Source organism: Pleurodeles waltl, chromosome 4_1 (genome assembly GCF_031143425.1).
Source record: "Pleurodeles waltl isolate 20211129_DDA chromosome 4_1, aPleWal1.hap1.20221129, whole genome shotgun sequence".
In the NCBI taxonomy this organism is placed as follows: Eukaryota; Metazoa; Chordata; class Amphibia; order Caudata; family Salamandridae; genus Pleurodeles; species Pleurodeles waltl.
The window spans coordinates 372063069-372082768 of NC_090442.1; the positions used below are offsets into that span (position 1 = coordinate 372063069).

Genomic DNA, 19700 nt, shown 5'->3' on the forward strand with positions numbered 1-19700 from the left:
AGTGACAGTCAGAAGCTATACCAACTGACATGGGTTGATTCTTTTTGTAAGGCACAGGGTGGTTGGGTGAAGGGCAGTGAGGTAAGGAACTAAAAGGGGGTGTAAAACTTGATTGCAAAAAAGCACATGGTCAGTGTTTGTTTCCTAGATCTGTGCCAACACCTAGTTGACAGTAAGCTCTCTGACCTCAGAGAGCTTGCTAAGGAGGCGAACCACTGGGTCAGCACCCGGGCCCACAGGAAGGTACCTGGGAGTGACCCCAAGATGGGTGGGTCAGATTCCCCCCAGCAGAGTGAGGGGCAGGTCAAGGGAGACACAGAAAAGTCCCAAAATAAGGGTGGAGGAATGGGTTTCCATGACCCTTCTAAAAACAGGGAATAGGCTCTGGTGGGTGGTGGCCCAGCCCCCTCATTTCCAACCCGCTACTGTGATTGTTCCCAGCTAGGATACAAGCAGGGAGACCCTGTCTGTCCAAAGAAACCACCCTTTGGTGGGACCTCTATCGGAATGGCTAGTGTGGCCTTAAGGGTGCGTAGTTCCCAGGGGCAGGTCATAGACCATGCCATGATCTCTCGTAGGAGGTCAACTCAGAGCACGAGTTGGTGATCCCTGAGGGTGGGAGTTATCATTTTCACCAGGTGACCATGAATGGGGTCCTAATCACTGCTCTGAGGGACACCAGGGCTAGCCAGACCATGATAGTAGAAAGGCTAGCTTCCCCAGAGCAGTACACCAGTCAGGTGTGTATGGTGATACCAGCCCATGTGCAGGACTTCTTCTGCTCTATGGCCATGGTATCCCCAAAGGAGGGTCATTGTTAGTCCCCAGATGCTCATAGACTGCCTTCTGGTGAATGATTTGCCCCTGGTATCAGGGGAAACAGGAAGAGTCAGTCACTGCAGAGACCCTAACAGTTCAGTTTTCTGGGGCTACCACTCCCAAGCAGCGGGTACAGGGTCACAGATGGAGGAGCGGGGTAAGAAAGAGCCCACCCCTGTCTCATGTTCAGCCTCAGGGTGCAGATCCTAAGCTGGGTGGCCAGTTTCAGGATATCACTCCTGAACTGATGGGCGGTAGAGTAGAAAAAGGAAGCAATGCATCTGGTGCTACTGCAGAGGACTGGATAGCCTGGAGCCTGGCTCTTGACATTGACAGCTGTCAGTGGCCTCTGGGATGGGGAGAGAAGTTAGATCCAAGGGGTATAATGGGCCACATCACTTTGTTGGCCATGGTGGTACTGTTTGCCAACTGGGATGCATCTGTGCTACAGCTACTGCTACAGCACCTGGACTCTGCCATCTGTGAGTCTTCCCTGCCAAGTGATGCCACCCCAGTCTTGTACCCTACGAAGTAATCCTAAGGTGCCTTTCTCCTTTGTGGTCCTCATCAGAACCACGGCAAAGCCCCGCAAAGCCTCACCATGCAGCTGCCAGCCTCACTGGAATCAACGCTGGGTGATGAAAAGCCACACAAAGCCTTGCGACGCAGCAGCCAACCCACCAGGACTGAAGCACAGTGATACCAAGCCCTACAATGCCTTGCTGCAGAGCTCCCGGGGATTGGCAAAGCGATGCCAAGTTTCACAAAGCCTTGCTGCACAGCTCCCTGGGATCGATGCAAAGCAATTCATGCCCCGTATAAACTCGCTAAACACCTTCTCAGAAATGATGCAGAATGACTGATTTGTACAAAGCTACCAAAGGGAGAGCACAGTTTTATTTATGGTGTGCATCCGACTTACGCTGACTAGGATTGTGGTCCCTGCTAGAACAGGATGCATACCTTTACCAACCCAATTTCTAACACCACAGGCCCTGTAGCGGTCTCTTTCTAACTTGCCTAATTTGAACCCGTGTCTCTTGTCTTTGCCATAGCTTTCTCTTATTCTTTCATTCTCTTGCTGTCTCTCTCTCTCACACACACATACACATACAGATCTGTCTTTCTCACTTGTTTGTATATTTATAACCATGTTGTCTCGTCTCTCATTAGTTCCCTCACTGTCTCCCAAATGCACGTGCACATGCCACTGTATCTTTCTCACCTATCTATTTAGAAACAATCTCTCTCTCTCTCACACACACGCAGACACACACACATGGTCCCTTTCTCTCTTTTTCTTCAAACCCCATCTTTCTGAAGCAGTCTTTTCCAATGCCATTTCACCTTCACCCTTGGACCCCTTGTGACTTCCTGTCCAGTTCTTTCTCCACTCATATGCTGGAGTTTCCTTCCATCTGGGCCTGTCTATACCAGCAGCAAGACAAAATACAATTTGCAACTTTTTGTCTTTCTCCTGGGAAAATTCTAATTTCCGAACACCAAGCTGTAGCAAGACAACAACTTCTGATCTGTATTTCGACCACCTTTGACAATGTCGCAGAGGCACTCCAACTACATAGGGGACCATGGGCCCTCTTCCAGTATGGGAAAACCTGGAGGCCCCCCACATCTCTGTTTTTCCCCAAACTTGCCACACTCCTAGGAACTATTTGTCATGGACTAGGTCTATCAGAATGCCTCAAGAGCCTGCAGGTGCATGTAGCAAATCAGCTTACACCACTCCCCACTCCCTGAATTTGTTGCCAACAGGCATCACATGTTTCTAACCTGCAAGATGATGACTGCTGGTAAGATTTGCAGCAAAAACTACATCATGCCTAAAATTGTCTAAGTAGCAATGTGATCCTCAGAAAATAGAGCCCTGAGAGGCAATCACCCTTTTGCCATCAAGGAGTACATTGATAATGAACTGGTGAGAGGTTTTACACTTAAGAAAGGATCTTGGGGTCATAGGCCCACACCTCTACGAAGCCCATTTCCATCATGTCAATCTTGTCAACCATGTTTTCAGAACACCAAACTTTCATGACCCACACAATGCTAAATGACATGAGGTGGGCAATTGTTTAATGTAACTGAAGCATCATTGGTAGTGCACTGTCATATACAGGCACCACATTTCCCATGGAAATGGTCATACATACACATTTATTGATTACACTATATTGCACACAATAATAATGTGTGGAAATAGGATTTCAGTGAATTTTTATCATTTGTACATCACCAAAGTACCTTGATTTGTTTTGATCCTATTAACATCTTTTTGCCCATCAGACTTCAGAATTTCAAAAAAGTGCTTTATTTTTGCTTTCCTAATAGCTGAATGTTTACAGTTTATATACAGATACGTATTTACATTTTGTTGTGCATTATAAAAAATGACATCGAACAGCCCTTCCTTTCACTCTGCCTGTACACCTGAACTCAGCAAGACTGTCAAATATTTCCTTTTACTCTTCTTTCTCTGACCGCAAAGTGAGGTGAACTGACCTACAGTTTGGGAAATGCTGCTGTAGAAGTTCAAAGAGTTCATTAATGGCTCCAGGAAGCTAAGCCTATCACATGAACTCAGTGTGGTGATGTCTGTCACCCAAAATGCAAGTATCACAGTACTCATCTATCTTTAGGCTCCACGTGAGTGTCTATACATGGAAGGGTAACTAATATCAGTAGCAGAAGGTCTAAGACCATGATCATATGACAGAAAGAGAAGGGGTCCCAAAGGTGTAAAAGGGTTGCACTGGGACCAGGCAGGCTTCTCTCTTTCAAACTCTCAATGTAGCTAGCTGGCTGGCCATTGGCAGTCTAGACTACTATAACAGGAGGTTCAATGAAATGCATAAAAAAAACAAAAGCAAATTTGATTGCCAGGTAGAGTCTCCAATTAGCTCTTCTGCACTCATATTTGCAGTTTCTCATAACACTCTTCAGTGGTCTCAAATGAGTGTCAGAGAAGGCTTGGAGCCAGTATTTCTTCATCTATGTAGTTTATGGGTTGGGTGGGGGCTTGCCCTGCAGCAGTGGAGAAGACCATCTGAGCTTTACCATGGCTTTAACAGGGCTTTTAGGCTTGTTACCAGCCAATTATTATTGGGCCGCACCCAGCTCCACAAGCCAAAAACACAAAAAGTAGCTGAGTTCAAGCAGATCCATATTCACACGGTGTTCAGTAAGCTGAAGGGTAGGTCCAGCATGTATTCCCAAATTTAGGCAAGAGGGATGTGCGATTCCCCTGCACCGTACTACTATGTAAAATTTCAATGGACATCTGATGCTTACTGGACCTTCTCATTCGTCTTCTCATTTAATTACATATTAATAGGTATTTATTGATTAATATGTTATCATTTGTAATGGTATTTATTTGTTTACAAATTTACTTTTATATCATTTAATATTTTTTATTTTGAGAATTTGAGTCTATTTAGGGATTTCAAAGTTGGTGTTTAACCCCTTTGGTGCCGTGAACGAGACGGTCACTGTGTGTCGAGGACGAGACCTGCTCGTCCTGCAACTAGCCCAGGGGGGAGGACTATCGCTTCCCCTGTGGGCCACCCATCCACACCCCCCGTCAGGGATGGCAGGGTAAGCGCTTCCCCTGCCACCTCGACACCCCCCAGTGACGTCTAACGACGTCAGCGCGCTATCTCGTGCTGCCCTCATCAAAGGTTGCCCCCATCGAAAAAGAAACAAAAGCGTTTCTCTTCCAAAAAGGGGAAGGGGCAGGACGGAGAGGCATTGGAGGAAAAGAAAGGCTTTTACTTTCTTACGATGCCTATCTGAGCATTTCTGCAGCATGATCGCATAGCGATCGTGCTGCAGAAATGCCCACTAGACACCAGGGAGTTTGTTGTTTTTTTAAAGTGACTCGAGGGAAGCGACCCCTTAGGCAAGAGTCGCTCCCCCGGGAGGCAAGTTTATTTTAGGCCATTTCTGCCCTCCTGGGGGGCAGATCGGCCTATTTTTATTAGGCCAATTTAACACAAGGAGAGCAACCCCTTAGGCAAGGGTCATTACCCTGGGAGGGGCATTTTATTAAAGACCTTTTTTCCCCCCTTGGGAGCATATCGGCCTATTTTATTCAGGCCGCTCTGCCCCCAAGGGGGGCAGAAACCACTAGGCACCAGGGATCTTTTTTTATTTATTTTTTACAGATAAGGAGCGCTTAGGCAAGGGTTGCTCCCCTGGGGGGGCAATTTTATTTTAAGCCATTTCTGCCCACCATGGGGGCAGATCGGCCTATTTTTACTAGGCCAATCTGCCCCCAAGGGGGGCAGAAACCACTAGACACCAGGGATTTTTTTGTGTGCCAATTACACTCAAGGGAAGCGACTCCTTAGGAAAGAGTCGCTCCCATGGGGGCAATTTTATTTTAGGCCATTTCTGCCCCCTTTGGGGCGACATCGGCCTACTTTTATTAGGCCAATCTTCCCCCAAGGGGGGCAGAAACCACTAAACAGGAGATTACGCAATATTTTACGTAAGGAGAGCGACCCCTTGGGCAAGGGTTGTTCCCCATGGGGGCAAATTATTTTTTGCCATTTCTGCCCCTCTTTGGGGCAGATTGGCCTATTTCTATTAGACCCATCTGCCCCCAAGGGGGGGCAGAAACCACTTAGGTGTGTGTGCTTTGTTTGGGAGGGCAGCCCCTTGGGCAAGGGTCATTCCCCATGGTGGCACATCACTTTATGAGGCCCATCTGCCTCGAAGGGGGGCAGAAAGCCCACTAGACACCAGGGAAAGATTTTTTTTTTAAAAGAGGGTGGGGGTATGGCCATACCCCCACTCCAAATAAATGGGGACAAAGTTGTTCTGCTCACCGGTGGGCAGATGGGGCGATTACCCCATCGATCAACTACCCGGGGGGGGGGGAGCAGAAAGCCTAGTAGATGCCAGGGAATCTAAAAAAAAAAAAAACATAGTGGGATGGTGGCTACCAACCAGTAGGAGCATGGCTATGCCCCCACCCCAACTGAAGGGGGTGACAGTCTTTTAGCTCTTCCCCACGCACACTAAAAGATCTTATCCCAATGGCAAGCAAGAGGACATTTGATTATTTTGGGTTTTGATTTTACATTTGGGGCATGAGAGCTTGGCTAACTCTCAAAATCGTCCCACTTGGAATGGCGAGGGCTGCACTTTTTGGACTTTGGGACGCTGCCATCTAGAAAGAATCTACTAGACCTAGACACATCTAAAAACTAAACCTCTGGGTGAGTCCAGGGTGGTGTGCTTCACATGCACCTGCACCATTTTCTTACCCCCAATGCCCTGCAAACCTCCAACTTTGCTTGTAATCACAAATTTTCTCCACATTTTTGTGAAGGAACCTTTCGGAACCTGCAGGAATCTGCAAAATTCCTACCACCCAGCATCGTCACATCTATACCAATAAAAATTCTGCCACACTTGTCAGCCTAAAAATGTTTTTTTTTCAAACTGCCCTTTTGGACCCGCTTTGGTTCCCCTTAAATTTTGACATATTTTTGGCTTTTTTCTGTCACAGGCACTTGGCCCACCTACACAAGTGAGGTATCATTTCTATCGGGAGACTGAGGGGAACGTTGGGTGGTAGGAAATTTGTGCTGATGCCGTGGTCCCTCACAGAAATGTGGGGAAAATTAGATTTTTTTAGCTGAATTTAAGGTTTGCTGAGGACTCTGGGTAAGAAAACACTGGGGGATCCACGCAAGTCACACCTCCCTGGACTCCCTCGGGTGTCTAGTTTTCAGAAATTTCTGGGTTTGGTAGGTTTCCCTAGATGGCTGTTGAGCCCAGGACCAAATACGCAGATGCCCTCCTAGGCAAAAACTGGTAGTTTTGTAATTGATAATTTTGATGTGTGCACATAGGGGGTCATTCCGACCCTGGCGGTCATGGACCACCAGGGCCGGGGACCGCGGATGCACCGCCAACAGGCTGGCGGTGCATCCAGGCCAATTCTGACCGCGGCGGTAAAGCCGCGGTCAGAAAAGGGAAACCGGTGGTTTCCCGCCGGTTTTCCCCTGGCCTGAGGAATCCTCCATGGCGGTGCTGCCTGGGATTCCGACCCCCTTACCGCCAGCCTGGTTCTGGCGGTTTTGACCGCCAGAACCTGGCTGGCGGTAACGGGTGTCGTGGGGCCCCTGGGGGCCCCTGCAGTGCCCATGCGAATGGCACGGGCACTGCAGGGGCCCCCTAACAGGGCCCCACCAAGATTTTCAGTGTCTGCATAGCAGACACTGAAAATCGCGACGGGTGCAACTGCACCCGTCGCACCCTTTCCACTCTGCCGGCTCCATTCGGAGCCGGCATCCTCGTGGAAGGGGGTTTCCCGCTGGGCGGGCGGGCGGCCGGCCTTCTGGCGGTCGCCCGCCCGCCCAGCGGGAAACTCAGAATTACCGCGGCGGTCTTTTGACCGCGCAGCGGTATTCTGATGGCGGTACTTTTGCGGGCGGCCTCCGCCGCCCGCCAAAGTCAGAATGACCCCCATAGTGTTTTGCGGCATTTCCTGTCGCGGGCGCTAGGCCTACCCACACAAGTGAGGTGCCATTTTTATCGGAAGATGTGAGGGAATGCTAGGTAGCAGGAAGTTTGTGGCTCCCCTCAAATTCCAGAACTTTGCAGCACCGAAATGGAATGAAAAAGTGTTTTTTGCAAACTTTTGAGGTGACAAAGCATTCTGGGTAACAGAACTTGGTGAGAGAGCCATATGTTACCCCATCCTGGGCTTCCCTAGGTGTCTAGTTTTCAGAAATGTCCAGGTTTGCTAGGTTTCCCTAGGTGCCGGATGAGCTAAAGGCCAAAATCCGCAGCTAGGCACTTTGCAAAAAACAGGTCAGTTTCATGATTAAAATTTGATGTGTCCATGTTGTGTTTTGGACCCTCCCCTGTCGCGGGCAGTAGGCCTACCCACACAAGTGAGGTACCATTGTTATCGGGAGACTTGGAGGAATGCTGGGTGGAAGGAAATTTGTGGTTCCTCTCAGATTTCAGAACTTTCCATCACCTAAATGTGAGGAAAAAGTGATTTTTTGAGCTAAATTTTGAGCTTTGCAAAGAATTCTGGGTAACAGAACCTGGTGAGAGCACCACAAGTTACCCTATCTTGGGTTCACCTAGGTATCTAGGGGCAGATTTATACTTCTTCACGCAAAACTGCATTAGAGCAGTTTGCGTGAAAAAGTATAGTGCCGGCTAGTGCCATTCCAAGATGCCGACCGGGCACCATATTTATGGAATGGCGCTAGCCGGCACTAATGCCTTGTCAGTGTCCTTGGAAAGGACGCTAACAGGGCGGGGGCAGCGTAGCGGAAACTGGGGCTTGTGCGACGAAGTATGGTGCTACATTGTTCAGAGGCAGAAAAACTGCCTCTAAGCAGTGTAGCGCCATTTTCAGGCGCACAACCCCCATGGACATGGCTCCTGACTTATTAAAGACAGGAGCCATGCCCACCACCATCCAGGGCCATGCAGGGGGCCCAAAGTCAGGGCCCCTGAGTGGGGTAGAATAAAAAAAAGTATAGTTACTAGGACTTACCTGGGATGGATCCCACATCCTTACGTGTCCTCCTGGTGTGGGTGGTGTGTCCCGGGGCCAAGAAAGGGCACCTGTGGGCACTTTCCATGGTCTCTGACCATGGAAATATGCCTACAGGTCCCCTTACGCCTGCCCATACCCAGGCGTTAAATAATGGTGCTAAGCAGGCTTAGTGCCATTATTTAAGCCCCCCATCCCCGTGCTGGATTTTAGCACAAGGGGATAAATGTAGCGCAAAGGCCATATCGTCCCTTTCTGGATGTTAATGGCTACCTTGCATCTCATTGACGCAAGGTAGGTGTTGACGTCCAGAAAACGAAGTTAAATCTGCAACTTTGTCTAGCGCCAAAGCATAAATATGGAGTTAGGTTTGCGCTGAATTAGCGTAAAAAAAAGATGCTAATTTAGCGCAAACCAAGTATAAATATGAGCGATAGTTTTAAAAAATGCAGAGGTTTGGTAGGTTTTCCTAGGTACCGGATGAGCTAGAGTCCAAAATCCACATCTAGGCACTTCCCAAAAAACACATCAGTTTTCAGTGTAAAAATGTGATGTGTCTATGTTGCGTTTTGGGGTGTTTTCTGTCACAGGCACTAGGCCTACCCACACAAGTGAGGTACCATTTTTTGGAGGAGAATTAGGGGAACACCTAATAGAAGAACAAGTGTTATTGACCTTTGTCTTTATCTATATTTTTCCCTTCCAAATGTAAGACAGTGTGTAAGAAATAAATATATTTGAGAAATACCCTTTAATTCACATGCTAGTATGGGGACCCTGGAACTCAGAGATATGTAAATAACCACTGCTTCTCAACACCTTATCTTGTGTCCATTTTGGAAATAGAAAGGTTTCCTTGATACCTATCTTTCACTCTTTATATTTCACCAAATGAATTGCTTATATCCGGTATACAATGAAAACCCATTGCAATGTGCAGCTCATTTATTGGCTCTGGGTACCTAGGGTTCTTGACGAACCTACAAGCCCTATATATATCCTCGGACCCAGGAGAGTCCGGCAGACGTAATGGTATATTACTTTCAAAAATCTTCAAGAGCTGGAAAAAGTTGCAGAAGAAAACATGGACAGAAATGGATGTTTTTTTCAACTCAATTTCAAAATAAGGGCCTGTCAGCGAAAGATTTAAACAGTATATGTAAAGTCGATACTGATCAATTGATGTATAAATTATGTTATTTGGAGCTTATTTTCCCATATATTTAATGCCATTATAAAATAATAGCTTATATGGGTTGGATTGGGGTTTAGGAGTAATGGTATTTATGAAGTGTATATTAATCATTGTGAATCTTGAACACGCTACTGGCCTCATTACGAGGCTGGCGGTTTTCAGACTGCCAGCCCCATGGTGGCAGTCAGGACTGCTGCTGCTGTGTCAGTCCAACCACCACATAATGACACTGGCGATCAAATGACCAGAGTTCTGCCAGCACCGCTGGGATCCATGATCCCGATAGCCTGGTGGTGGCGGGGATCATAATCCGCCAGGGTAGCTCTGGACTGCGGAATAGGACCTCGTTCTCCGGTAGCCTTTTCATGGCAGTAAAACCGCCATGAAAAAGCTGGCAGAAAACAGGGTTTCCATCCACTGGCCTAGCAGGATATACCTAAAAGGGTTTAGTGGGGTGGTCGCCACCATGACGGCGGCCATCCTGTCGGGAATTTGATGGACGGGCTTTCCCATCCATCAAACTCGTAATGAGATCCTAAATTTCCAATGTGTATGCATTATTTTTATATGTTTACATTTTTTGCTAATTTAAAATTATTTATTTTTTGGGGACTGGGGTATATTGAGAAAATGCTTGGGCAGCATTTGTTTAGTAAAAACAGTTAAATTATAATTAAATTAAGAGCACATTTTTGTCATAACATAATATTACTTTTCTTTTATGTTAATGTCTTTTCATAGGAGTGAAGTTCACTATTTGTATTAAATATGATCTATTTAATACATTAAAAAAAAATCATATGTTAATTACATTTTAAAAATGATTTGAATTTTTCAATATTTTATATACTTAGGATTTTAAACTTTTTAATTGCATGTGTAAAATAATTTTTAAAGTGTATTTATATTATTTGCATGTAGTGTATCTCGACTTCCCAATCTATTCATTTTCCCAAATGTTTGTTGAACTGGAGCTGGATTAATGTATCTACTTCCCTCACCCAATGAATAAACGTTCCTAATTGTTTGTTAGACTGGAAGCGGAATGGAAAATCTGTCTCCAGGTTAATAAATTTCCTCAATGCTTGTTGAACTTGAGTAAATCTTACCCACCCCCTTCCAATACATGCACTTTCACCAATCTGTGTTGGATTGGAGTTAGAATAGTAAATCTGACTCTGTGCAATGTATGCATTTGCCCTTGTGTTAGACTGAAAGTCAAATATATAATCTGCCCCTCCCATCTATGCATTTTCCTTAAAGTTTGATAACCTGAAGCTAGAACAGGGAATCTGCCCCTCTACCCCAACGTATGCACGATCCACAACCTTTGTTAGACTCAAGTTAGAATAGTAAATCTGCCCGACACCCCCATGTACACTTTCCACATAAGCCCAAGTTTGCGAGATTTCGGCACAGGGCAGCTCAACAAGCCACATTTATGTGCTGCTATGTGTCAAAGAGAAAAGGCAGGAATGCACTGTATTTAAGCAATATGGTGCAATCCTGTCCTATCTCCCCCTGCGCTGGTTCCGTTTTGGCAGGCTAGTGCCTAGGCAGGCATCCTTGCTCCATGGTAAAGGGTGCCTGTGTTGAATGCAGGATTGTTTTTGTGCAGGAAGGGGCCCCTTCCTGCACAAAAACAATCCTGGAAGGCTTTTTTCCTCTTCCTATGCAGCACACACAGGTAGAGGAAAAACCGTAGAGAAATAAAGATATTTCTCTTTGTTGTGTCTCCCCTGGGAGGCGTAAAGTTTTGGTGTACCCTCAGGTTTACAAGGTCTTGTAAATCTAGGGATATATCAAAAGCCATGGGTGCTGCATTGGATCACCCACCGCGAAGCCCATGTAATGCCTTCCTAGCGCAGAGTAAGGCGATGCAGCCATTTGCACTGTCTTGGCTTACTCCATATTTATGAGGCCATTCAAACCATACAAAAAAGCTTCGCGTGGTTTCATATATATAATTTAGGGGTTTGCGCTGCCGTTCCACTACAAAAAGTGATGCAACAGCGTCTCAAGGCCCTCGTAAATATGGACCATAGTTTATAAAACTGGAGATAGAATAGTAAATCGGGGGCGTGGCCAAGATGGCAATCGGAGCGGCAGCATAAACTGCAGCTCCGTCACCCAGCCCGCACAACTATCCTGCTGTTGAGTCCCTAGCCCCCCCGGTGCGGGGTGGGGGGGCTGCTCGGGGGGCCCCGGAGGGCTGCACTAACGACCGAGACCCCAGCTTCGTGGGCGCTGAGTTCCCACAGTAAAATGCATCCCTGAGTCCCGCGCTCGTCTTGAGGTCCGCGCGGCCTGGCGGATCGGAGCCGCATGCTCGGCGACCCAAAGCCGTCGCTTGGACCCCGGCGCTACCATAGAGGTAAGAGGTCGGCGCCGCGACCCTGTCCTGTGCGCCGGGACTGACCGCTGGCCCGCGGGGGCTGCCCGGCGCGCGTGGGGCCGGCCGAAACCTCCCGCTCATAGCCCTGCTCAACTCAGTGCAGGCTACACCGGAGCGCGCCAGCTCGGGCCGCTCCCTTCCCTCGTGAAGGCACCCGACGGACGCCCGTTGGAACGTCCCGAAGTCTCGTCCCATACCCGGGACCTCCGCAACTTAAAACAAGCACCACCGCCGGCCCGTAAAACGGGCCGATTATGAACTTGTATCGGACGATCGCACAATTGAAGGCCGCCATTTTGGGTGCTCCAGGCCTCTGTAGAGCCCCGGTCCTTCGGCCCAGAAGTGCCGATTTCACCGGCAAAGCGTACCAAACTGTTTGAACGCCCCCCACGAACGGGATGCATACTAGGTGCACTGAGTGACCGCATTTATGCAACAGTATCACCCCAAGCCCCCCTGTGCCCCCCTGTGGCACCAAGAAAGACAGAATCAGTAAAGTTTGACCACCCTACACAGCCATTCCGGGCTTACACCAACTTTACCATACTCCTCCTCTCAGGAGTAGAGAGGCAGCTGCAGTACAAACTGTGGATGGGTCCCTAGGACAAAAGAGGTGCAGACAACAACACAAGGTGAGCCTCCTGGCGTCACTCTCCGGGTCGAAACTTAATAATACGCCAAATATCCCTTTCAAAAACCCAAAACATCCAGCACAGACACAGCTTCTACCTAATCTGGAAGCGCCAAATCCACGCCTCTTCAACAGCGTGATACCCGGCTGACACTGCTAACTGCAGCCCTCTTAAACAGATAATCAACGCTTTTAGCTGCTCCTCCCCAAGTTATTCTCCGGACATGTGCTCTGTTCGACTGGCTTGCCACAATATCTGATCAAGCTACTCTCACCGCAGTGACCCCAAACGCAACATTAACTCGCGGACACAGCTGCGTCTCCCAAATGGTGAAGCCAAAGACCACCGAGCACCTCTCACCAAAATGGATCATACTACAACACCCCCTCCAGAAGTTCACACCACTGCGCAATCAACATTACAGAAGCTGGAACTAACTTTACAATCACACACTTCACAATTTGAAAAAATCTTGCAAGCCATTCTAGACACTAAGACCACCTTGGAAGCCAAAATAGGCTCTGTAACAGAAGATCTCAACATCCTTCGCACTGACCAATACGCTCTGGCCGATAGAGTATCCGAACTTGAAAAAGACACAGCGTCCTTACCTGGCTCCATGAAAGACCTGCAACTACAGCTAACGCAGCTATCAACAGAAGTTGATTTCTTAAAGCGCAGAACGGAAGACGCAGAAGGCAGGTCCCGCCGCAACAACATACGCCTGGTCGGATTCCCCAAACGTGCAGAGGGCTTAAGCGCAGAACTGTTCATCGAACAATGGCTCATAGACACAATCCTTAAAAACAATATCCTGAAGTTCTTCTCTGTTGAAAGAGCACATAGGATCCCAGGCAGACCTCCAGCACCCGTCTCACAGCCACGACCTCTTATAATAAGACTCCTTAACTACCGAGACAGGGACCTTATCCTCCAATTATTTCGCAAATCGGGCCCAGTGTGCTATGAAAATGCTACGATAACAGCCTATCCAGACTTTACAGCAGAAGTGCAAAAAAAACGCAACTCCTTCTACCGAGTTAAAACATGCCTCCGTAAACACGATATCAAATACGCACTGATGTTCCCAGCCAGACTTCGGGTACAGGATGATACTCGCTCTTTCTTTTTTACCACCCCGGAAGATGCCTGGACTTGCCTGCATGCCAAAGGCCTAGCAGACCCGTTAGACGCAAGCACTCAGGATGACAACAGATCTCTCTCCACGCTGAACCGTAAGCAACGCAAGAGACAAGGAACTAGACCCTCACCTGAGCAGGCAAAATCCGAGCACTCTCGGCTCCTTCGGACAACATCCAATTTAGTCAACGCTTCTTCCGCCGCCCTACCCATGCAAATGGAAGTCGAACTGGAACAGGATACAAACTCTGACTCAACTGAGTCCACACGTGGTCCTCTCCTTACACCGCGCACAGCGGACGACATCTGCTGAATGATCGGACTTAATATGCTTCTACCCACCAACTTCCTTTCTGATAGTCGTCCTTCCAAAAACGGGCCAAGACCCTCTAGATGTCAAATCATATAGGCCGCTCTCCTTGCTGAACACAGACTGCAAATTACTAGGAAAAGTACTCGCAAATAGGCTCCTCCCCTATTTACAGACCTTAATACACCATGATCAATCCGGCTTTATTCCTGGCAGAAGCACTTTCCTAAATATTAGGAGACTCTTACACATAATACACAGCAATACAAACTCGGAAGCAGTGGCCCTTTCCCTAGATATAGAAAAAGCATTCGACACACTCAGTTGGAACTATCTTTTACACACACTTAAAGAATTTGGTTTTGGCGCCGGTTTTATTAACTGGATCAAAACGCTTTACTCCAGGCCCACTGCCCGTGTCAAAAATGGACGAGTTATCTCTGAAGCATTCCCCATAGGCAGGGGCACCAGACAAGGCTGTCCATTATCCCCATTGTTATTTGCTATTGCTATGGAGCCACTAGCGATTAAACTACGGAGCTACGCACACATATGGGGTATCCCGGAGTCTAACACCCATCACATCGTATCTTTATATGCAGACGACGCCTTAATATATCTGCGCGACCACTCGGCCTGTATGACAGAGGTATTGCAGATGCTAGACTCCTTCGCCTTGGCCTCTGGACTGCACGTCAACTGGTCCAAATCAAGCATATTCCCTATCACTCCGTTTCCGGTAGCTCACCATACGACGCTACCGCAATATAAATTGCCCTGGTCGTACATAACCTTTAAATATCTGGGAGTGCAGATCTATCATTCCATTATAGATCTAAAAGAAGGAAATATAGATAGGGTCCTTGGCTCCGTTCGTGGCTCAATACTCTTCTGGAGCTCACTCCCCCTATCTCCAATGGGCCGTGTGGCAATAGCCAAGATGCTCATCCTTCCAAGGTTTCTGTATTATTTTACAGCCCTCCCGCTGTGCTTACCATGCTCCTTTTTTAACAAGCTGCAATCAATACTAACTGATTTACTCTGGGGTAAAGATAGACGCAGAGTGGCGTTGTCAATAACGCAACACCCGCAGGAGATGGGTGGACTGGGAATGCCTAACTTTGAAAGATATTATGCAGCCGCTCAATTATCATGGCTGTCCACATGGTTCCGTGACACCCCGTCCGTTGAAAGCAGGATGTTACAGACACATACAGCACCACAGGGGCTGCTGCTCTCGATACTAACTAGCACTCCCCATACGTCTCCCAGACTAATATTACTAGAGGCAGCCCGATTCTGTTGGCGCAGATATGTCCAAAATAAGACTACATCTTTCCCCTATTCGCCTCTGTTGCCACTGCTTCAACTGCCGGGCACCCAAACCCTGTCAATACACCATGATACACGCGAAATGAACAAGCTCCAATTAGGTGATTTATACTCTAGCTCCGCTATGCATACTTTCGCGGAATTGGTGACCGCAGGCATTATGCAAAATGGGGCCTTTCTAACATTTAATGCCATAAAGCTATTGCTCAACAATATATGGGGCGTAGGAGACTCGGAACCTCCCGAGTCCTCGCTACTCACCACTATCCTAACCATTGGCAGCTCAAAGAGCATTATTACCACACTATATAAAGCATTGCTCGAAGCAATATGCACAACACTACCACTGGCGAAAGCGCGCTGGGACTCTGTCCTTCCTGCCCCACTACCACAGAAGACCTGGGTTACCGCCCTCGCAACAATTAAATCAATATCCCGTAATCCTCGCCTACGTTACACCCAATTTAATTATCTTCACCAATCATATTTATCACCAGCCCGCATCCAAAAAATCTACCCCAATACAACACCAACATGTCCTAGATGAGCTACACCAGCAGCTGACTTCTACCATATGGTCTGGAGTTGCCATTCCATAAACTCGGCCTGGCAACGAGTGACGGAGATCACAGCAGACATCTCATCTCACACCCTGGTACCCACGCCTGACTCCTGCTTACTCGGCATACGACATCGAGCCAAAGCAGACAAACATACGCACAGGTTTATAGACCTGGCATTTGTGGTGTATAAACGCTTGATAGCAACACATTGGAAAGCTCCACAGGTCCCCTCCCATGCGACATGGCTGCATGATTTACATAGCCGTTTTCAAGCTGAAGCCCAGACACTTCACTTGCTACAACACAGAGGTCTCATTCTTGCGGGCCCGGAGGTTTGGGACTCGTTCGTGGTAGCAATAGAGGCCAGAGACGACATGTATCCCTGTGAACAGGATACAATATACAAACACCACAGTTTGGGCCGACACTGTTAAGACTTTAGCCACACGGCATCAATTCTGATTGTCCTCAAATACACTCATCGCTAATATCCTCCTTCTTCCTCAAAAGATATCTCTAAGCTGTGCCCTAGACACGCCCTACACGTTAATACATGCATGTAACATATATTTATAACACGTAAAATATCCCTGCCCCTGAATCTGTCAACACCACAGACACTTCTTATATCCTTGAGGTGATCTCCACCTTAGTCACTGACACCGACAGTGATCGGCCAGACCCTTAAGCTGTAACCAGTTCCCACAATAGCTCGCACGCTAAATGCTGCTGTACCTGCCTTTTACCTCGCCCTTAATCACTTCGCATTCTTAGGATTTTTTATAAAGGTTCTCCCTTCCAATTATCCTCGTTTTCCTTTTTCCATCCCCCCTTCCCCTCTTCTCTCTTTGACACCTTACGGTGTAGCAATGCTGTGTAAATTATACAAGTGTATAAACGAACTGCAAAATAACGTACAGCTATTGTGTTGTTGTGTGAAGATTGTGTTTAATAAACAGATTTAAAAAAAAAAAAAAAAAGAATAGTAAATCTCACTCCCATGTTTACACTTTCCCCATTGATAGTAAGACTGGAGCTAGAATAATGAATCTGCCCTGCTTCCAAATATATGAACGTCCTCCAATGTTTGTTGGACTAGAGCTAGAACAGAAAACATGAACCCACCCTTCCCCAGTGTTTATCAGACTGCTGTGAGAGTAGTAAATAAATCCCTTAAGTACACATTTACCCCAATGTTTGTTTGACCGGAGTTGGAACAGTAAATGTTACCCTACTCAATGTATGCATTTTTCTATTCGTTTGTTAGGCTGGAGTTATAATAGTAAATGTGAAACCCCTACCTCATGTATGCACCTTCCCAGTGTTTGACTGGAATCAGAATAGTAAATTTGACCTCCCACATCCGCAGTGGGTGCATTTTCCCCACTGATCATTAGACCGGATTTAGAATAGTACATCTGTCCCCCATTTATGCACTTTTCCCGGTGTTTGTCAAACTGGACTTAGAGTAGTACATCTTCCCTCCCTCCCACAAAAATATACATTTACGCCAATATTTGTTAGATTGGAGTACGTCTGATGGCACCAATGTATGGACTTTCCACAATATCTGTTTCACTGGAGTTAGAATAGAAAATCAGACCCTGTGGAATATGCGCGTTTTCCCTCATATTTATTGGACTGGAATTGCAAACAGCAAATCTGGCAATGCCAATGAATGCATTTCCCCCAGTGTTTGTTAGACAGGAGTTTGATTAGTAAATTTGACCCCCTCTCCCCACAGCATCTATGCATTTTCCTCCAATGTCTGTAGTATTGTATCTAGGAAACTGGATTTCAGTAGTTCTTTATTTGTTTAATTTTTTAATTAAAGAGGATTGGAGTAAGATACTACATGTTATTTTATCTTGGAAGGTTTAAAAAATATCTTGAACATACATAATTGAAAAGTATATATTTGTTAAATTATTCTATTTCTTTGAAGTAGTTTGCCTATTTTTCTTTCAATTATTTGTTATTTGTCACATTTTTAGTATTTTAAAATATTATTTTTATTAGATAATTTCAAATATTATTTATAAAGATTGATTTTTTTTTAAACTTTTTGTTTTAAGAATGGTTAATAATTAAATGCTCCTGTAGCATTTCATTTCTTCATATAAATAACCAATAGTATATGTTATTATATGATATTTATTTTTATTTGGATACAAAATTGATTATAATTTATTATTTCAAATGAAAAAGAATTATTTATACATACTTTAAAAAATATATATTAACCAATACAAATTAACGTGGTTGTGCTTTCTATATTTTATAATGTAGTAAGTTATCTTTTTATTAGCTGAACACTTATTTCAAATTGTAATAAAGTTAAGTACAATTAAATACATACATTTACAGTTATAGTATCAATAGTGTGGACCACAATATTTTGGTAGTCAATATTTTCATACTTTACATTATATTGAGAAGGGATATTTTGTAGACGATGTTTTGGCCACAGTAGTTTCATACCATTATATTTATGTGGTAGATGTTTTCTCAGACAACCCCCAAATGTTTGCTTAGTTTGACTTAGTCATAGAAATAACAATTATTGTAATTTTGATTTCAAAACCGTTTTGGAGCACATGCTAGTTGCAACTAACATAAGTATGACATAAGCATGTTGAAACACCTCTTCTACAATTAGTACAACACTTACCTAGGCCTCCTGGCAGTGCTTTCACCATATTCTTCAGTTGGGCTATTTCAAGTGCTTCCCAAAGCCTGTCGTCAGTGCAAGTACATTCTGGATCCAAGTTAAAACTGTACAGAACAAGAGAAGAAACTAAGTACAAGTGTCACCCACTTCACATCCAAATGTACAAACATATTGTTTACTTGAGAAAAGAATACTGCTTAATTAGAGTTTATGTAGAGTAGAAAAAAATTATATTTATAGCTTGTACCTTCCAGGTAAAAACATGATCCATAGATCTTTCAACTATTTCAGAAAGAATGAAGAGAGACTGGGGGAAGCTTCACTTAGCAAAGAATACATTTTTCTGAGTTCATTGTTGTAGGAATGTAAGCCTTTGAAACGTCTCCACATGCTATTCAAGGCCACAGAGCTCTCACACGCAACTAAACACAACAGTAAAGTGAGTCAGGATTTACTCAGGGAACTAGGTTGTAAAAGGAATGCTGGATAGACTTAAACCATTGGTTCAAACAGATGACAATGTATGAAGGTGCCATCTGAACAAAGGGGGCAATGCTGGCCCAAGTATAGGTCATATGGTGAACAGGCATGACCAATGGGTTATTGTTCATGGAAAGGGCATCAAGGGCTTGTTTAGTGCAAACAAGTCCTGAATATACTATGATATTGGTCATAAAATCCTCTATGAAATAAGACAGAGGGATTCAACTTGAAACTTGCATATGAGAGCAAGCATGTTGGGTACCAGTCAAAAGTCCAACATATAGCACTTTGGACCTACTGAACATGCCTCACAAGATAGTCTGTCAGCCAGAGACCTGTACTGTTATAGATGCAAAAGAAGCATATGAGGAAGATTGTGTTAATATATGCAGTCACAGAGAGAACAAAGTCTGTGTGGCGGTTTGCATTTCTTTAATGATCAAAGGTCACCGGGAATTGCCAGACAAGGTCTGAAAGAGCAATGAAGAAAGGACTCAGAGACTTGTCAACATCTCAAATAAGAAGTCAAAATATATGTTTCCTTTTTAGTTGACGTCTTGTTACTTTTCAGTGATATTCCAGTTCCTGCTTCAATTATGTGTATTATTTAAATA

The 19700-nt window shown here is 45.6% G+C and overlaps 1 protein-coding gene across 4 annotated transcripts in view; it reads right to left on the reverse strand.

Annotated features, from left to right (window-relative positions):
- The window catches only part of ABCC9 (ATP binding cassette subfamily C member 9), an 843291-nt gene that overhangs the window by 45195 nt on the left and 778396 nt on the right, over positions 1-19700 (reverse strand). For all 4 annotated transcript variants that reach the window (XM_069228541.1, XM_069228540.1, XM_069228543.1 and 1 more), the window contains one exon: positions 18604-18707. In XM_069228541.1, coding sequence (XP_069084642.1) covers positions 18604-18707 — 104 coding nt within the window. The remainder of the gene's footprint in view (positions 1-18603; positions 18708-19700) is intronic.